General features: G+C 42.4%; 1 protein-coding gene across 5 annotated transcripts in view; it reads right to left on the bottom strand.

Annotated features, from left to right (window-relative positions):
• Positions 1–14,748: 14,748 nt before the first annotated feature.
• IL1R1 (interleukin 1 receptor type 1) overlaps positions 14,749–18,575 on the bottom strand; it is a 76,594-nt gene continuing 72,767 nt past the window's right edge. For all 5 annotated transcript variants that reach the window (XM_044285617.1, XM_044285621.1, XM_044285619.1 and 2 more), the window contains one exon: positions 14,749–17,332. In XM_044285617.1, the coding sequence (XP_044141552.1) occupies positions 16,971–17,332 (362 nt within the window). In that variant the 3' untranslated portion in view covers positions 14,749–16,970. The remainder of the gene's footprint in view (positions 17,333–18,575) is intronic.

Below are 18,575 nucleotides of genomic sequence, written 5' to 3' on the forward strand. Positions count from 1 at the left end.
CTCCGGTTTCTCAAATTCTGTTTTCCAAGGTTCCTGAAGAGTTGGAGTGGCATCCGCCAAGAAAGAGGAGGGTTTCCTGTGACAGAGACTATATATAGGGGACCATGTGGGAGGGGTTTGTTACCATGGAGATATGCTAATCTCTTACGTTTTTTTCTTTGCTGCTGTGGTTTTGTAGTAAAGGAAGATATAGCAATACTCGCCTCCGTGTCTTTAATAAAATCATGACTTTACGTCATAAATTAGTAAAATCATCCAATTGCTACCAGTTATAGCCAGAAGAAATGGCAACAGTGTTACAGCAATAGTAACAACCAATTCACAACAAACAGGAAGCAGATAATAGTATTGCAGAGCTACAAAGTAGCAGCATATATGCAATACATGTAACCATTAGTGATGAGCGGGAGGTGCCATATTCGATTTCGCGATATTTCGCGAATATTCGAATGAATATTCGTGTTATATTCGTCGAAATCGAATATTCGTAATTATTCCAATTATCGCGAATAATATACGAAATTATTTTTTTTCGCGTATTGCGATTATTTATCTTGATAGTATAAGGCAACGTTCCTATGCTAATTGACTATGGCTAGGCTAATATGTGTATTTTACGAAATTTCGTGATTTGCTCTAACTTCGTCTCTTAGAATATTACGAATATTCTAAAAGACGAAGTTAGAGCAATGTTACGAAATTTCGTAAAATACACATAGATTGTATTTAAGCTAATATACTGCTATAGTAATATTTTTTAATAGTGTACATATTTTACAAAACTTAAGTTCAGAAGAGGCAAAAAAAATTTTGAGGCAAAAAAAGGGATTATAGCACTATATTAGCTAAATTACAATCTATATGTGTATTTTACGAAATTTCGTAATATTGCTCTAACTTCATCTTTTAGAATATTCGTAATATTCTAAAAGACGAAGTTAGAGCAATATTAAGAACATTTGCAAAAGTCAAAATTGCGATGCGAGTAATATAACACGAAATAATCGCATGAAGATTTCAACTTAGCACTGCTATATTCCATATTCTAGCCTAGTATGGAATATAGCAGTGCTAACTTAGCCCAGCTATATTCCATATTAGGCTAGAATATGGAATATAGCAGTGCTAAATTGAAATCTTCATGCGATTATTTCGTGTTATATTATTCGCATCGCAATTTGCGAAATTTCGTAAAATACACATATAGATTAGATTGTAATTTAGCTAATATGGAATATGGCAGTAAGTTGAAAACGCCACTGACTGGAGCAGCCAGGAAGCCAGGAATCCAAAGGACAGGTAAGAACAACTTTAGAGAAGTGGGAAAGAAAAAAATATAATAATAAAAAAAAAAAACGAATATTCGAATTCGCGAATATATAGAACGATATTCTAAATATTCGCGAAATCTCGAAATTGCGATATTCGAGAAAAAAATTTGCAATTCGAATATTCGCGCTCAACACTAGTAACCATATAACTACCGGATATTAAGTGTTGCAAATATATGGCCATAGTCAAAGAAGCCTGACAAGCTGTAATAAGCAGGCAGTTGAATGAGGAATTGAAATTGCCTCAGATTTGTAATATCTGTCCTATAATAAATAAAAGCTTACAGCAATAAGATCACCTACGCAGCACTTATATAACCATTAAAAATAGTTATCCATGGTCAGTTATAAGACAATATCTGCGAGTAATACACTGCTAGTGTCATAGTAATGTGAATAGTTTTACAACTAATAAAAGAATTGCATACACTGGAGCACTGGAGATAGTTTTAATCAAGTAGGTTAGATAGAAATAAAACGTCCACTATTTATTATATAAACAGCAATAAAAGTTAAATTTGAAATAAATAAAAAAAACACCAAATGCACTTGTCAAGAGTAGGCAACTAGTAGTCTATGACTAAATGTAAATACAATAAAAGTGCCTCTACAAGAGCAGGGTATATATGAATGTCGCTACTAGTGACCACCTGATTTTTGCAATACCTTGACTTGGTAGCTTCCTTCTCAGAGTTGCTAATGGTCACAGCGCATATATCGCCTATGTCACTGGTGTCATTATTAACTGTGACCTTTAGGGGCACTGTCGAGTTAATCCCTACCTGGGACATTACTTTATGGTCCATAAAACACTGTGGAGACTGCATGTCCACCTCTGGTACTTGTGATACTCCCTCTAGGACTGCTACCCTTTCTTGCAAATTTACCAGAGTAGGATTGCTCCACTCAGTGCTCACAACATTTATCTGCACTTCTGCATCATTGTTTTCAATAGGCAATATTCTTTCCTTATGGCAGTCAATGTGCAGCTCCCTTAGACCTTCATTTACACAGGCAAGTACAGGTTCTGCAGGAGTTTCGTCACTATCTGCAGAAGTGTCTACCTTGCCCCATAACAATGAAACGTTATCACAACCCAACATCACATCATATAAGAACATATTTGCAACATCAGGTCCATAAGACCCAGTTCTTACTGGAGACTGCCCCTCAGTGAGAACCACCTGCACTTGCTCAGGCTCTCTTTCAGGTGCCTGGTTCACATTACTTATATGTAATTCTTCAAACCTCCTGATCAAGTCATAAAGTTCTTCATGAAAAATAGCAGATGAAGAAAATAAAGATTCATCATCATTTACATTTTTACCACCTGTAGGTGCTTCTCTCCTGATCACATCCTGAAAGGGAAAAGGCATGTCATCATCATCATATACTTCACATCACCTCACATTTTCATTTTTCACTTCAACTACATCACTGTTTTCAATGGTCCTTTCCCTTAAAGGGACAGGTACAAGTTCTGCAGGAGTTTTTGCACTCTCTGCAGAAGTGTCTCCATTACTCCACAACTCCCAGCATAAGGGAAGATTACACCCCAACACTCCCTCATGCATAAGCTTATCTGTAACATCCAGTTCATCAGTCTCTGTTCTCATTGGAGTCTCACGCTCAGTGAAAATCAGTGGATAGTCCTTATCCGCACGACTGTCCAGCACCTTTATTATTTTACCAGTCTCAGGTTTCAACATTGTGCTACCTCTTACCCGGGCTAGCATGGGATCCAGGATCCTTGTCATCCCAAAACTAACTTTGGTCATGGGCAACTGAGGAAACACAGAAACCTTCTCCCCTGCAGGTTTCTGCGAGGGAGCAATCACAGCAGGCTTACCCGCCTGTCCAGACACAGTCTTTTCTCTGTGTGACTTATCACCTACCGGCCCAGCAGATATCCCCTGCCGCCGGCTCACTGTCACTGGCTCTGCCACATAGTTAATAACAGGAACAGTCTTACCCTTTGAAATCAACCATTCTGGTAAAGCAGTGACATTCTCTCCCGCCGACTCATCAAGGTTGTGGTTGCTCCTAGCAACAGCTTTACTGCACCTCCGCTCTTCCTCTCTAGGACTCCGGGCACAGTCGCAGGGAAGATATGCACTCCCGAGAACCGCACCGCTCTCCACCTCCTTTTCTTCCTGACGGTTGCCCTTGGCAACGGCATATCTTTGCTTTTTATCAGGAACTCCGCTCCACAACTGCCCAAACAATGGAAAGTCCTTGCTCAGTACAAACTCCACTTCCAGTGTCTCACATTTTAACAGCTCCCATTGCACAGGGCCATAGTCTGTTATAAAGGTCAGAGACACGGTGACATCTGTCTCTGGCCCTCTCTCCAGAAAGTCCAGCACTTCAGGCCTGATGCGAGACACCTGCTGGCGGGCATCTAGAGTGACCCCCAGCGGGATTCCCCCAATCACTAGCTCGCAGTCCTTCTCCCATGGATGATACCAAGCTGCAGCCATTTTGACCAAAAATGCCACAAGTCAGTCTCTTTTACTCGGCTACTGACCCTTTAAAGGGGTTGTCCCACTTTGCTTTTTCAATCTTACCAGCAGTAGATGTCCTGATAACTTCCTGGTTTGGCTCCTGTATTTGAATGAAGGCTGGCCACGCCTCCTCCTGACTCACCCTGAGAGCTCAGTCCTTGCGTGCTCGTTCATGTGGATGAGTCATCCTTCTGGAGCCGACAATGTATGTGAGGCCCCCCCCCAGTATAATAAACATTGAGTGAGGCCCCCCCCCCCAGTATGATAAACATTGAGTGCGGCCCCCTACCCCAGTATAATAAACATTGGTGGCGCAGTGGGAAGTGCCAATGAGGGTTAAAAAAATAAATAAAAAATTAACTCACCTCCACCAATTGATCGTGCAGCTGCCGGTCTCCTGTTCTTTCTTTAGGACCTGTCAAAGGACCTGTGGTGACATCACTGTGGTCATCACATGGTACATCATATGATCCATCACCATGGTAATGGACCATGTGATTAGCTCAGGGACGTCACCACAGGTCCTGAAGCAAGAACAGGAGACCGGCAGCTGCGCTATCAATTGGTGGAGGTGAGTTAATTTTTTATTTTATTTTTTAACCCTCATTGGCACTTCCCACTGCGCCACCAATGTTTATTATACTGGGGGGGGGGGGCGCACTCAATGTTTATTATACTGGGGGGGGCCGCACTCAATGTATATTATACTGGGGGGGGCCACACTCAATGTTTATTATACTGGGGGGGCCGCACTCAATGTTTATTATACTGGGGTGTTGGTGGGGCGCACTGCGCCACCAATGTTAATACAAATGCAGGAGGTGGGTGCCGGAGTGAAATAGCCGGCACCCGACCTCTATGATAGGGGGCTGCGATCAGCGGCAGTTAACCCCTAAGGTGCCGCTCCCTGTCATAGAGGTCGGGTGCCAGCTATTTGATTCCGGCACCCGCCTCCTGTATTTGTATTACAGGTCAGTTTTCATCATTGGTGGCGCAGTGGCCACAGCCCCTCCCCTCCTCCTCCCATGTCTCTTCTTATTGGCGGGTGTTCGCGCATGCGCAGCGCTATCTCCGACACACAGAATAAACTGCGCATTCCCATGCACCCCTTCCAGCACAAAAAAGGGTATATGGTTCAATCTTCCTTTTCTCATCCTCCTCCTCTATCATATCAACATGCCTATTAGGCTGCCCTCGCTCCTAATGTTTTAGAGGGTCAGCTCAGCAGCAGGCCCTCAACCATAATTTTTTTGATGGTCAGCTCAGCAGCAGGTCCTCAACCATAATTTTTTCGATGGTCAGCTCAGCAGCAGGCACTCGCCCCTAATGTTTTAGATAGTCAGCTTGGCAGCAGGCCCGGTCCATAATGTTGTAGATGGTCAGCTCAGCAGCAGGCCTTTGCCCATAGTTTTTTCCATGGTCAGAACAGCAGCAGACCCTCGCCCCTAATGTTTTAGATGGTCAGCTCAGCAGCAGGCCCACGCCCCTAATGTTTTAGATGGTCAGCTCAGCAGCAGGCCCACGCCCCTAATGTTTTACATGGTCAGCAGCAGACCCTCGCCCATAATGTTTTAGATGGTCAGATCAGCAGCAAGCACTCACCCCTAATGTTTTAGAAAGTCAGCTCAGTAGCAGACCCTCACCCCTAATGTTTTAGATGGTCAGCTTAGCAGCAGGCCCTCGCCCCTAATGTTTTAGAGGGTCAGCTCAGCAGCAGACCCTCACCCCTAATGTTTTAGAAAGTCAGCTCAGTAGCAGACCCTCACCCCTAATGTTTTAGATGGTCAGATCAGCAGCAGGCCCTCACCAATAATGTTTTTGAGGGTCACCAGCAGGCCATCAATCATAATTTTTCAAGGCTGTGTATGATGCCCTCCTTTATGTGCAATAAAGGGTGTATTGGAGTGCCGGTTCCTTGTAATTTATGGAAGCCCTTTCACTTAGTGCATAGGCTTTATGAGTATAGGAGTCCCACTACCTGAACAATTGTACCACAATGTGAATGAGGCCCTCCATTATGTGATATACAGGTTGTATCGGAGTGCCTCTTCCTTGTAATTTTTGGCAGCACCCGCACTTTATATACAGGTAAATATACAGGAAATAATTTTTCCTAACAATTTTTCCTCTAAAATCGATGTTATCTTCGGTTTTGTGTGTATTATTGTCAGTCTGTAAAATTGGCGTACTACTCGGACATCGTTCCCAGCATCGACCTGGGAGTCCAAGATGCATCCAGACATCCTCCCCATGTTGCTCCTGAACCATTTCAGTGGTGTTTCCATCAATTTCTGACCTTTTCCTGTGAACCAGACACCTCCTCTCTACAGAGCAGGGGGTGCCTGGTTTAATGCTCGGGTTCTCCTATTGACTTCCATTGTGCTCGGGTGCTTGGTAGAGCACTCGAGCATCTCGAGGTGTTCGACCCGAGCAACACTAATCACACCCATTAGGTCACAATCTGCCACACTAGTGAACTTTTGTCCACAGCTTGAAACAAATGACAAAGCTGCGGATTTCTGACAGCACGCTATAACACTGTAAAGTCCCTTATTAGTCCCCTACCCGCCTGTTGGAAAACCTGTTTGGCAGAACAGCATATAGTCACGTCATCTTTCTCTCTCTTCCTCTGTTGAAACATGTTTAAGATAAAGGAATATGATTAGATGTACTATTTCACAATGACTTCCATGCTCAACATAATCTAGTATTTGGACTGAGGCTGTGACATCAATTTTATTAAATGGGAACTATATTATTGTTGTAGCCTCATCATGAATTACACACTTTTTTGCTGTCTTTTATTATTGGACATTTTCCTGATTCCCCTACTCCCATGGGCAGCCATTTCTGGATCTAAAGTATTTTCAGATCTCACCTCAAGATTGACAGCAGAATTAATGTGACTGTGGGAAGAAGAAATGAATGGCTAGCATTTAGACAATTAGTGTAGCTCACACAAGCAGACAAGGTGTGTTCACATGTCTTTTAGAGCTTGTCAGTCAAACCACAGCAGCTGCATTTTCCATCTGCACGAGCGTCATATCATATAAAATCCCATTCACGCCCCACAATAATGAGGCATTTAGAAATCAACAACAAGGGACATGAAAAGAAATATAGGCATATAGGGATGAATTTACTTTGAGGATAATATTTGAAGTCCGTGTTTTAGTTTTTTTTTTATACCAAATGTATGTTGCACGTTATTTGCTAAATTTTGAGTATCTAACACTTTTGTCTAGAAATACTACTCCAGTATTTTTTATACCAGCTGCCTACTATAGTGACCTTTTTTGCGACCTTTTAAAAAAAAAGCCCCAGTCATAAATTTGGGGCAAAACTGATTAGCATAACTAGCCACACCCACTAGTCAAAACTGTACTGTGGTACTGCGCCTGGCGAGATTTCCGGCGGCCGAAAGAAAGAACTCAGGGGTGTAGCTTGATTGTATTAGTTGATGTAGCGGAGGGGGCGGCGGGGGCGATATTTCATAATGAGTAGGCGTGCTTGGGCTCGAAATTAAGGCAGGACTGCAGGGGGGCGTTACTGGGCTCAAGAGATGAAGAATAACGCCACTCTGGACACCTTGGAGGTTCATTTGCATAACACAAAAAGCGCTTTTTTATCAAAATGAAACCATAAAAAGAAAAAAGAAGACCACTGCATGTAATAAGGTAGTTTATTGTACATGCCAATGGTGACAGCTGAATATGCTCAAACCAGGTGACAGATTCCCTTTAATGATTGCTGTTTTGTCCCAAGGAAAGTAAACCAGTTCTTTGTTCTCCCACAATCTCTGAGCTCTGTTCATAAAAGCTGAGAACACGGCAACAGTGACAATTACTGAGAACCCCAGCGGTCATACACAGCATAGAACACCTTTTTTTTCCATGAAAGAAGAGTGAAATGTAACAAAACACAAAATGGTGATGAGAAATGGTTGATACATAAAAGTAATATATTGAAATAGGCTGGCATTCTGATTACTCTGCCAGTTTGAGTAACATAAGCTATCTCTCCACATACATTTTATTTTTCTGATTACCCTACCCTTCATCCTCAGCTATCCCTGCTGCTTCATTATTTTGTACTTGCAGTCTCTTTGCTTTGGGCAATGGATTGATTGGTACTATTTTGGGGTACACACAACTTTTTTGATCACTTTTAATGCCATTTTTGGGGAAGTGAGGTGGCCAAAATTTCAAGTCCATCATAGTTTTTCTTTTTTTTTATTGCGTTCACCATGTGGGAAAAGTAACGTGATCCTTTTATAGATCAGGTAGTCACGGACACGGCGCTACAAAACATGTGTAGTGTATTTTTTTTAATTAATTATAAATGGGTGTCTATAAGAAGAATTTTTTTCACTTTTTATAACACTTTTTGGACCTAGCCCCATTTGGTTCTTGAAGATCCAGTGGATCTGATGGCTGTTCAACAGTGATGGTATACAGTATGTACAGAGTGGAGGTAATGGGGCAGTGATGGTATACGGTATGTACAGAGTGAAGGTGATGGCGAACAGTGAAGGTATTCACTATATACAGAGTGGAGGTGATGGGAACAGGGATGGTGTACAGTATGTGCAAAGTGGAGGTGATGGGGCAGTGATGGTATACAGTATGTACAGAGTGGAGGTGATGGGAACAGTCTGTTCCCACCCCCTCCACTCTGTACATACTGTATACCATCACTGCCCCATCACCTCCACTCTGTACATACTGTATACTATCACTGTTCCCATCACCTCCACTTGGTATATGTTTTTTGTATATTGTATACTCTCACTGTTCCCATCACCTCCACTCAGTGTATGTTATATGTTTATCCCCACTATGCCAATCACTTCCACTCTGTATATACTGTATTTAAAAATATAACAATTTATACTTACTTTGCCCATTCCTAGCTGCTTTTCTGATGGTGCCAAAGTGATAGGATGAGCGTCAGTCCCAGATATTTCCTACCATGTGGACACCAAAGCAAAAAGTGGAGCACAATGGGTACTCCGATGTCATCAGAACATCCGTGGTAGGAGAAGGGCCCTCAAAATGTTGTCTACTTTGTTCCTCTTGGTGTGTTTATTTGGAGATGTGTGGTTCCTTACCTTCAATGTCTGGGTTTCTATTTTCCTCCTTGCAAAGTGTCCTCAGCCTCTCCAGGTGAACAAACCCATGCTCCCTTTAAAAAAATAAATCTATCTTTTTATTGTGCACTCATCCTATGCATGTGTGTATTGTTTATTAGATATGCCTTGTTTCATGCATATGTTAATAAAAAAAATTAGCCTGATAATATATTTTCTTAAGGCCTCATGCACACGACCGTTCCGTTTTTTGCAGTCCGCAAACCGCAGATCCGCAAAAAACGGAAGCCGCCTGTGTGCCTTCAACAATTTCCGGAACAGAACGGGGGGCCAATTTTAGAAATGCCTATTCTTGTCCGCAAAACGGACAAGAATAGGACATGCTATATTTTTTTTGCGGGGCCACGGAACGGAGCAATGGATGCGGACAGCACATGGAGTGCTGTCTGCATCTTTTGCGGCCCCATTGAAGTGAATGGGTCTGCACCCGAGCCGCAAAAAATGCGGCTCAGATGCGGACCCCAACAACGGTCGTGTGCATGAGGTCTAACATTGTCACAGCCTTATCAAAATGTAGAGAAAGTAACCAGTGACACTACACCGAACCTATAGTTATTTTGGATGCCGATACCGAGGAGTGATGCCTCACAGTGGTGCTCAGCCTGTAGCAGTAGTGAGTATGCAAAATATCTTCGAACGAAGGAGAAAAACAAAACGAGCGGCACTCACCGATTGTAGAAAGGTACACTTTATTCCATGGCAGGAGGGGGGTGCATTCGGTGCAAACACAGCATTAAGCAACAGCCGTTTCGCGAGCGTGTGCGCTTCTTCTGGCTTTCCCTGCCAGAAGAAGCGCGCGCACACACACGCGCGAAACGGCTCTTGCTTAATGCTGTGTTTGCACCGAATGCACCCCCCTCCTGCCATGGAATAAAGTGTACCTTTCTACAATCGGTGAGTGCCGCTGGTTTTGTTTTTCTCCTTCGTTCGAAGATATATTGTCACAGCCTTATCTTTGGCAGCTTTTCAGGGCCAGAGTTCATGATCTTTGAGGAGTATCCCACCTGCTCATCTCTTGATCAGAGACTCTTGTTAAATTTAGGTAGAAATTTTGTGTGAACCACTGCAGCAGACATATTGGGGGTCATTTATCAAACTTGTGTAAAGTAGAACTGGCTTAGTTGCTCATAGCAGCCAATCAGATTCCACCTTTCATTTTTGACAGGTCCTTTGGGAAATGAAAGGTGGAATCTGATTGGTTGCTATGGGCAACTAAGCCAGTTCTACTCTACACCAGTTTCATAAATGACCCCAAATATGTCTGCTGCGTTTTTTTAATTTTTATTTGTGTTTACCTTAAAAGCTGTCAGCACTTTTAAATGCCACACTGGTTGTACCTGTAGTTTATGGCACAGCTTTGGGTGATCTACCATATTAGGTTTTATACTCATGATGTAATACACCCCTATTGGGGTCACGTAGCTGTTTCTCGTCAGACTATCAGAGGCACACAGTCATAGTGGATTCACATCTGGCATACAGAGGCACAAAACTTGGAACACAAAGAACAATCTCAATGATGGAGGTTATCTCATCACATTCACTAAAGTTGGGCTCTCTCTTTTCTCTCATTAAATTATGTGAGTGTAAGTGAAAAGAAGTGACTGCTAAATGGAAAAAGAGGCAATTATTCTGCGGTAATCTTATTGATTTATGAAATGTTGTCTATAACTGGAAGCATACTTTAAGGACAGAATTAAATTTTTTTTTAATATTGTGTAAGAACCGTGATTTAATTATTTTTGTAATATACTTTATTAATGATCAGCGATGACCGTGCTACACATAGAGATACAGTCCAAAGTTTTTTTTACAGCCTGCTATCTGTGTCCAGGGGCGCAGCTAAGGGCCCCTGGTGCAAGAGTTCAGCTTGGGCCCCCTTGCCTCAGTGCTTTGTGGTCAGGGGCAGGGGAGCACATAGCCTTTGTGCTGCCTGAGGCAAAAATTGAAACGGCATTCCCCCCATGTCAAATTCTAACCCCTTCCCTCCAGCCAGTGGTGTACCTCCACCTGCATGCACTTTTTAGATTACTAGTGTCTTGTTATGTGGCACAAGGGTCTTTGGGCCCTCTCAGTCTCCTGGCTCCTGGTAGCGACAGACACGTCTGCACCCCCTATAGTTACGCCCCTGCCTAGGTCCCTATATGCCTACTGGAAGTGCTGATCACTGGCAGTCTTGTTCTCCTGTCTCTTCCCTGAGCTCATTGAGTGCTTCTAAAGTGACACTTTACATACTGTTTTCCTATATAAAAAAAAAATACACACATTTACCTAATAAAATACAAAAGTTATCAAAATCACTGTCCTACACAACATAAAAAAAAAAAAGTTAAATGTTAGCTATATGGTACAAATAAAAACACACACAATACACAAGAAAACATAAAGTAAAAATAGGAGAGCTACATGTGCAGTAGAGTAAATGGTGAGGGTGGATATTAAAACAGCCTTTCTGCTGCCTGAGGCGAAAAGTGAAACGGCGCCCCCCCACACCATGCCAATTTCTTAATTTAACCCCTTTGCCTTGATGAAAGCGCTCATTGCCCATGGCTCTTCCGCTGCTCTTGCCCCTACCTGGTGTTGCCTGAGGCGATCGCCTCACCTGGCCTCATTGGTGGTGCACCCCTGCTCACCGTTAATAGTAAGCAATTAGTGATTAGCTTGGCAAGCGCCCGACAGTATAGGGAGGGTGCTTAGGGACTGATGGTCCCCCCCCCCCCCCCTTTTCCCCTTAGGGGCGTTTAGGGAGCTGGCCCCGTCTCAGTAATGGTTAAGTAGGTTGCAGATTAGGGTCATTAAGGGTTAATTCACTGAGGATCCCCCTTAGATAGGATGGGGGCGGTGCAGGAAATCCTGAAGGTCACATATACCTCCTCTCTGTTCTGGTAACTTCCTCTTTCAAGTGGAAGCAGATTAGCCCTCCCTCCATCCCTTTGAGGTTATTCTTGGGAGGCGGGTCAAGGTGCACGGTTCTGATCAGTTATGGATACTTGGTTATTCTGTTTTGTTTTTTCTATTCTTAAGAGCCCCCACTGGGAGTCCAGCGGTTTTGGATATTGCTCCGATGATTACGGCTTTTGAGAGCTGTGAATTCTGGTCGAGTTTATGAAGTCACAGCTGGCGGCATTTGAGTTCAGCGGAGATATGGTGGCAGCAGATGGCGTAACTGCCCGCTGGGAGTCCAGTGGTTGGCAGACCGCTCTGATGATTACGGTTTAACTTGCCCGCTGGGAGTCCAGCCTTTGGCATACCGCTCAGATATTATGGTTTATTAAGGTTTGCCGCTTTAATAAAGAAGCTGTGGCCGATCACCACCCAGCAATAAAATGATACAGATGTCATGGGTCAAGGTTGGGTAAAGGAGCCAAGGCTGAGTTAAAGGTAGTACCCCCTTCCCCTGTTTCCCTGGATACCAGCAGTCTTGTTCCTTCACTGACCGTAGCCAGAGGCCTGACAATGGAAGCAGTGGTGCTGTGTCCAGTGAATTATGATTACTTTGGTTTGGAAATTATGCAGCTAATTTGACCTGATGAAGGGACCTGTTTGGCCCAGAAATGCATAGTATTTTACTACTTATTAAACGGTTACAAGTAAAAGTCAAATAATTACAAGTCAAATAAATATGGTGCATCTTGGCAAATTGCAGTTATCAAAAACAGGGGACTCATAAGCTCAGGTAGCAGGTTGTATAACTTTTCAATAAAAGGGACACTGACAGGCCCAACAAGCATATTTAGGTATCTATATGACAGTACAGGTCTTATAAGGGGTATTAAAATAATCTAAGTATCCCCCCTGTCCACATTCTAAATACAGTAAACTGAAGTTTTATAACTTGCTTGAACCATCTTCAATCTGCCCAAGGGGCGGCGTCTCACCTCCACTTGCACCCAGCCAGCCGCTCCCAACTGCCGTTTAGAAGCGCCGCCCAGCTCATCAATATTCACTTTGCTCGGCAGCTTCTGCTGTCCCCACTCTGAAGCGCTGCGCTGAACAGTGCCCGGCGCATGCGCCGGATCTTGTGAAGTCGTGGACAGTAGTAGCTGCCCAGCGAAGTGAATATTGATGAGCTGGGCGGCGCTTACTATACCGGACTTCACAAGATCCGGCGCATGCGCCGGGCACTGTTCAGCGCAGCGCTTCAGAGCGGGGACAGCAGAAGCCGCCCAGCAAAGTGAAAGTATCCCCCCTGTCCACATTCTAAATACAGTTTACTGTATTTGGAATGTGGACAGGGGGGATACTTAGATTATTTTAATCCCCCTTATAAGACCTGTACTGTCATATAGATACCTAAATATGCTTGTTGGGCCTGTCAGAGTCCCTTTAAGCTTTAGACTGGTAACCCCCATTAATGTTACAACTCCCAAATATACTCTGGCTGCGAGCCAAATAGTTCCTAACCTGCATTCATAGAAACAAGCTGCAATGTGTATTATGTTCAACAATCTGTAACTTCTCTCTAAACCAGGCATCCTCAAACTGCGGCCCTCCAGCTGTTGTAAAACTACAACTCCCACAATGCCCTGCTGTAGGCCGATACCTATAGGCTGTTCGGGCATGCTGGGAGTTGTAGTTTTGCAGCTGGAGGGCCGCAGTTTGAGGATACCTGCTCTAAACTATGGACTGTGGTAAACACTCTGCACACAGCAGCAAAGTTTCCAGACACAAATCAATTCTATTAAAAAAAATATTAAGCACCATGGGTGTAGTGCAAACAGTGCAAAGCACAACTCCCCAGAATTCTGACAGTTTTTATTTTTTTACTTCTTGTTACTGTTGATCAATGTGTTTGTGAGATGATTTTATGTCACTTACTAATATAGCTTTTGTTGAAATTCTACACTATTTTCTATATTTTATGAGGTATGCCCCCTTTTTACAAAGTCTTTTGTGCTGTCCACATCGAGGGTCTGTCCATAATATGGATGTTGATGGAGGGTCATGTTACCAGGCAAATCACCTCCATGTGATGTCTCCTCCATTTTAATACACTGCACCTGCACTAACCTCCCAGCAGTGAAGTGCAGACGGCAGGAGCAGTGTGACTGAATGGAGGAAACATCACATGGAGTTGATTTGTCAGGTGACCCTCCATCAGCAGCCATCTTATGGACAGGACCTCTTTGTGGACAGCACAAAAGAATTTGTAAACAAGGGGGCATACCTTAAAATATAGAAAATGGTAGCATTTCAACAAAGGCTATATTAGTAAGTGTCATATAATCATCTCACAAACAATTTGCTCAAAATTAACTAGAAAGTGGCCATCTGCCTTAAGCAAAATAAATTTTAATTAAAAAAAAAGTCATCCTCTACCTCACCCTTTTATCGAACTTCTATGTCAGAAAAAGTGGAATATGTGTTTCATAAATTTGGTGTTCATTAGCAAAAATACATTGCTAAATCTCCTGCTTCATTTCTATTACAAAGCTGTCTACCTGTAGCCACCACTAGGGGGACCTCAGTGAGTACAGGTACCATTTACTGGAAGCTAAAATAACCTCTTTGGTTTGAGCTCCATAGATTTTACTGGAATCAATAGATTTTACTGGAATCATTATCTGTAACTATATTCAAATGTTACAGATTTGTTGGGTAAATTTCTGTGACTGCCCCAAATCATCTAAAAATGGTTTGCAGAAATCCATGCACAAACTGCATAAACCTAATCAGATAAACCCATAATCGGATGTATAAAATAGATTTCTACAACAAATCTTACACAGCCTTATACATTTGACCAATAGAAAAAAACAATGCATTTTTATGTAACCAAAACTATTTAATCTTTTAGTTTTTTTTCTAGAATTAGGATGATATTTACAAGGAAAAGTGACATACAGGCTGTTCTCATTTCTGACATGCTTCACAACATTTTGCCTCTTTCTTTTGTACTGCATTTACATAGAAATTTACTTCTATCTGAGGTAGCTGTTCTGTTTATTTCCGGAACCTAAACGTTTCAATGAGTAGGCACATATTTCTTCCAATGTATTGGATATGAATGGCTCACATTATGTTAATGAACTAAACAGTAAAAAAAAAAAAAAGTAATTTCTACACATATGTCCCATAACATCAGGTGCATTATATGTCTGAAGTGAATGCTACAAATATGTACAAGTAATACCTGATAAAAAGGGTTGTTCCCTCTTTTCTAGGAATAAAGACCTTACAGTTCAGCAGACTAAACATTAAAGCCTATGAAAGCGCAGCTGTAATAATAGGAGGTAGTACGTGAAATGGTGACATAGCAGACAAAGATATCAATGGAATGGTCAAGGTGGTCATGGCATTGGTATGGAGAATATCAGGGGAATGTGCTGACGCTTTTTGTTAACTAAGACTAGGGCGACATGTGACATCTTATCTAATGATTGTAAGAGGGGTTGCGATGCGATATGCTATGACAATCGCAGAAAATCCAACACTGTTGGATTTTTTTGGTCACAGGTCTAACGTGACTCTGTTACTTTTTTGGAATTTGACTGATTTTGTAGCCAAATTGCAGTTGTAAAATAATTGCGTGAAATCAAGTTGCAGAAAAGTCACACAAATGTTTTTGCTTGTGCGACACATGTTGCCGTGTAGCCCCAGCCTTAAAGGGGTTACCCATGAATAGTATTACTATACAATGAATAGAACATTCCAATTGAAGTATTTTTGCAATATATATGAAGTAAAAAATATTGTTTGTTTTTTACGTACATTACATTTTCTTCCCTTTCTTCCCTCCCTCCTTCTAAATTCATGGAAATCTATAGCTATCTACCTCTTTCTCTCAAGTCAGTGTAGAAGGAAATTGAGAGATGCATTACATACCATAGTGCTACATACTGTATTAGTATTGATAGGGCTGTGTGTGATGGTTTTCTATGCTTGGAAGGAAGGCGGGAAAATAGAGCTTTGGAATCTGGACAGGCATGCTTAGCATAACCTGACCACAATGCACTCCTGGAAGATGCAGGTGCTTGGTAGTCATATTTGCTGCTGTCCGCCGACAGAGAGTGAGAAGACCAGAGCTTCAGAGGAGTAAGAATAATTGAGCTAGAAAAGGTGAAAATTACACATAAGTACAAAAGTTTTTTGCATTGATATAGTTAAAGCGACCCTCTGGTTCAAGAAAAAAGGAAATCATTCTATTGGGGAACGAACAGAACACTTACCTAGTATCCTTCTTTTCATTGTTTTAGTTGCAGATCAATTAATTCTCAGGCATCTTTTCTGTCCTCCAAGATGGCTGCACCACTTCTCAGACTGCTTGATGCATACCGGTAGCTCAAGACATTTCCTGCTGCCCTTGGATTGGCCAGCACTGCTCACGTGAACAGTGCTGGTCAACCCAAGAGCAGGTCTAGACAAGTAGGAAGCGTCTTGGGTTACTAATGTACCGTGTGAATCGATGCCTCCCAACTTTTCCGACGGTCAAAGAGGGACACCTTTGTCTCATTGTGATATATTTTTCCTGCATATCTTCCTACATTTCCATAGTTTTCTCTTACTAAACAGCACAAAAATAAAATCCCAATTGCATAAAATAATGAAATAATATACAAGACGGGCTAGAATATACAGAGAGAAACCAGACAAACACTTTCTGGGTCAATAGTGTGAATGTAATAAGGCTACTTTCACACTAGCAGCATGGACCTCTGGCAGGCTGTTCCGTCGGGTCAAAAATAGGGACTGTCCCTCCAAAAGATGGACACTTGGGAGGTCTGTAAATCAGAAGCGGTGCAGCCATCTTGGATGGCAGATGAGAAGCTAGAGAATAAGCAGATCTGGAAATAAAAAAAAGCAGGTCACTAGATAAGTGTTCTGTTCATTACTAAGTTAATGTGACTTTATTTTTTCTTGAACCAGAGGGTTGATTTAAAATAATGGTGTGCAGCTCCATCCAAGGGCCTAGTGTTTTATTACATGTGTATGGTTTGATAAATCACACGAATGTACAGTATCCAAGTCTTTAATACCCGCTTCATTTCAGTCTTCTGAATGGATGTAGTGCAGTTCCTTGTCAGAAGGACGCTGGGCTGGAGGCATCTGATATCGGATGTTTTTCCAGAACCTTGTATTAGGGGAAAGAGCGGCTTCTGTGAATTTTCCTTTCCATCGCACAGCGCCTTGCTTCTGTTTGAGGTATTTTATTGATTCAGGCATGTTGGTGTAGTCTGTTATCTTCTCCATTTCAATCAAAACTACTTTGATTTTATTCTGAATGAGCGCGTCATACATAGCGATTTTCTGTTCAAAGTCATCACCACCGTCTTCACAGAATATGTTTCCCAACATGATAATTACTCTTCTGCTTTGTGCAATGGTCTCATCTACAAGGTCCGCCATGGCTGCAAGAACATGAAAATAGTTTTACATTTTAAAAAGTAAAAATCTGTTAAAGGTATTTCAGTTATTGATTTCTCATGCAAAAAAAAAAAAAAGAGATCTGTCTTTCTCAACAGGAGAAGTAAAAAAAAAATAACACTTCATTGCATCCTGTTTTACATGTAAATTTGACCAAAATACAAAAACATAGGCCGAGATTTACTAATGTGTTTGCACCAAAAAGTATCTCAAAATGGCCCAGTTAGGTGCATCTAGGGTCTCTACTCTTTTTTCGTACATGTTTGGCAAGGTGATGGGGCTTACCTGAAAGTGGTTGGGGCCAAAGATGTGCCATTTTGCACCAGATCTATCATCCAACCTGACTCCCCATGATAAAGCTAGCGGCGGTCTAGACAGCCTGTTTAGGTTCACACTATCTTTAGAATTAAAATTATAGATTATAATTAAATAAGTAAATCTGAGACATAGTGTTAACCTAGCTATTACAGTCATTACAGTATCCCCTGCATTCACAGAACACAGGAAACGCTGATGGCAGTAAGAGAGCAGCTGCACTCCTCAGCTAGGGCTCCAGGGCTGGGGCTCCAGTCGCTCTTACTCTCCTTTCCACCAGGTTTGGCCCCAGGTTTACTCAAATCATGTCCCTCACGTGACGGCACTGGCATCTGATGGACGGACGTTCAAAAATAACACGTGCCAGTGCCGCTAAATAAATGCAGTGTACGTGAGGGGTCCGGGACCATACTGAATCTAATTGATAAATCTGCTTTAGTTAGCCAGTAAGTTTTATATGAGAGCCTTTGGTGGGTCAAACCTGGCTAAACTGACTACATGAGGCAGCTTGGCCTGGCTTGACCCAAAGGCTTCCATATAAAACGGACAGGCTCGAGTTCAGCCTGTTCCTAAACTTCAAGCCAAGGGCAGAGGAGGGGAGTCATTTCCCTACGGCCAACAGCAGAACCACTACTTGGAGAGAAAAGAGTAGTGATGGACGAACATCGGCCGTGACGTTTCGCGTTCGCGATCAAATGTTCGCAGCGGGCCCCATTCACTTTAGGCTACATGCACACTAACGTTTTTTGTTTTCATGTTAGTTCAATTTTTTGGGGGGGATAGGATTCGGACCCATTAAAGTTAATGGGTCCGCAAAAAATGTGCGTGTGCTGTCTGCATAAGTATGTCCGATCTTAAAAAAAAAAAAAACGGATGGCATACGGATGTCATCCTTTTTTTTTGTGGATCCGC

This window comes from Bufo gargarizans, chromosome 3 (assembly GCF_014858855.1).
Source record: "Bufo gargarizans isolate SCDJY-AF-19 chromosome 3, ASM1485885v1, whole genome shotgun sequence".
Lineage (NCBI taxonomy): Eukaryota > Metazoa > Chordata > Amphibia > Anura > Bufonidae > Bufo > Bufo gargarizans.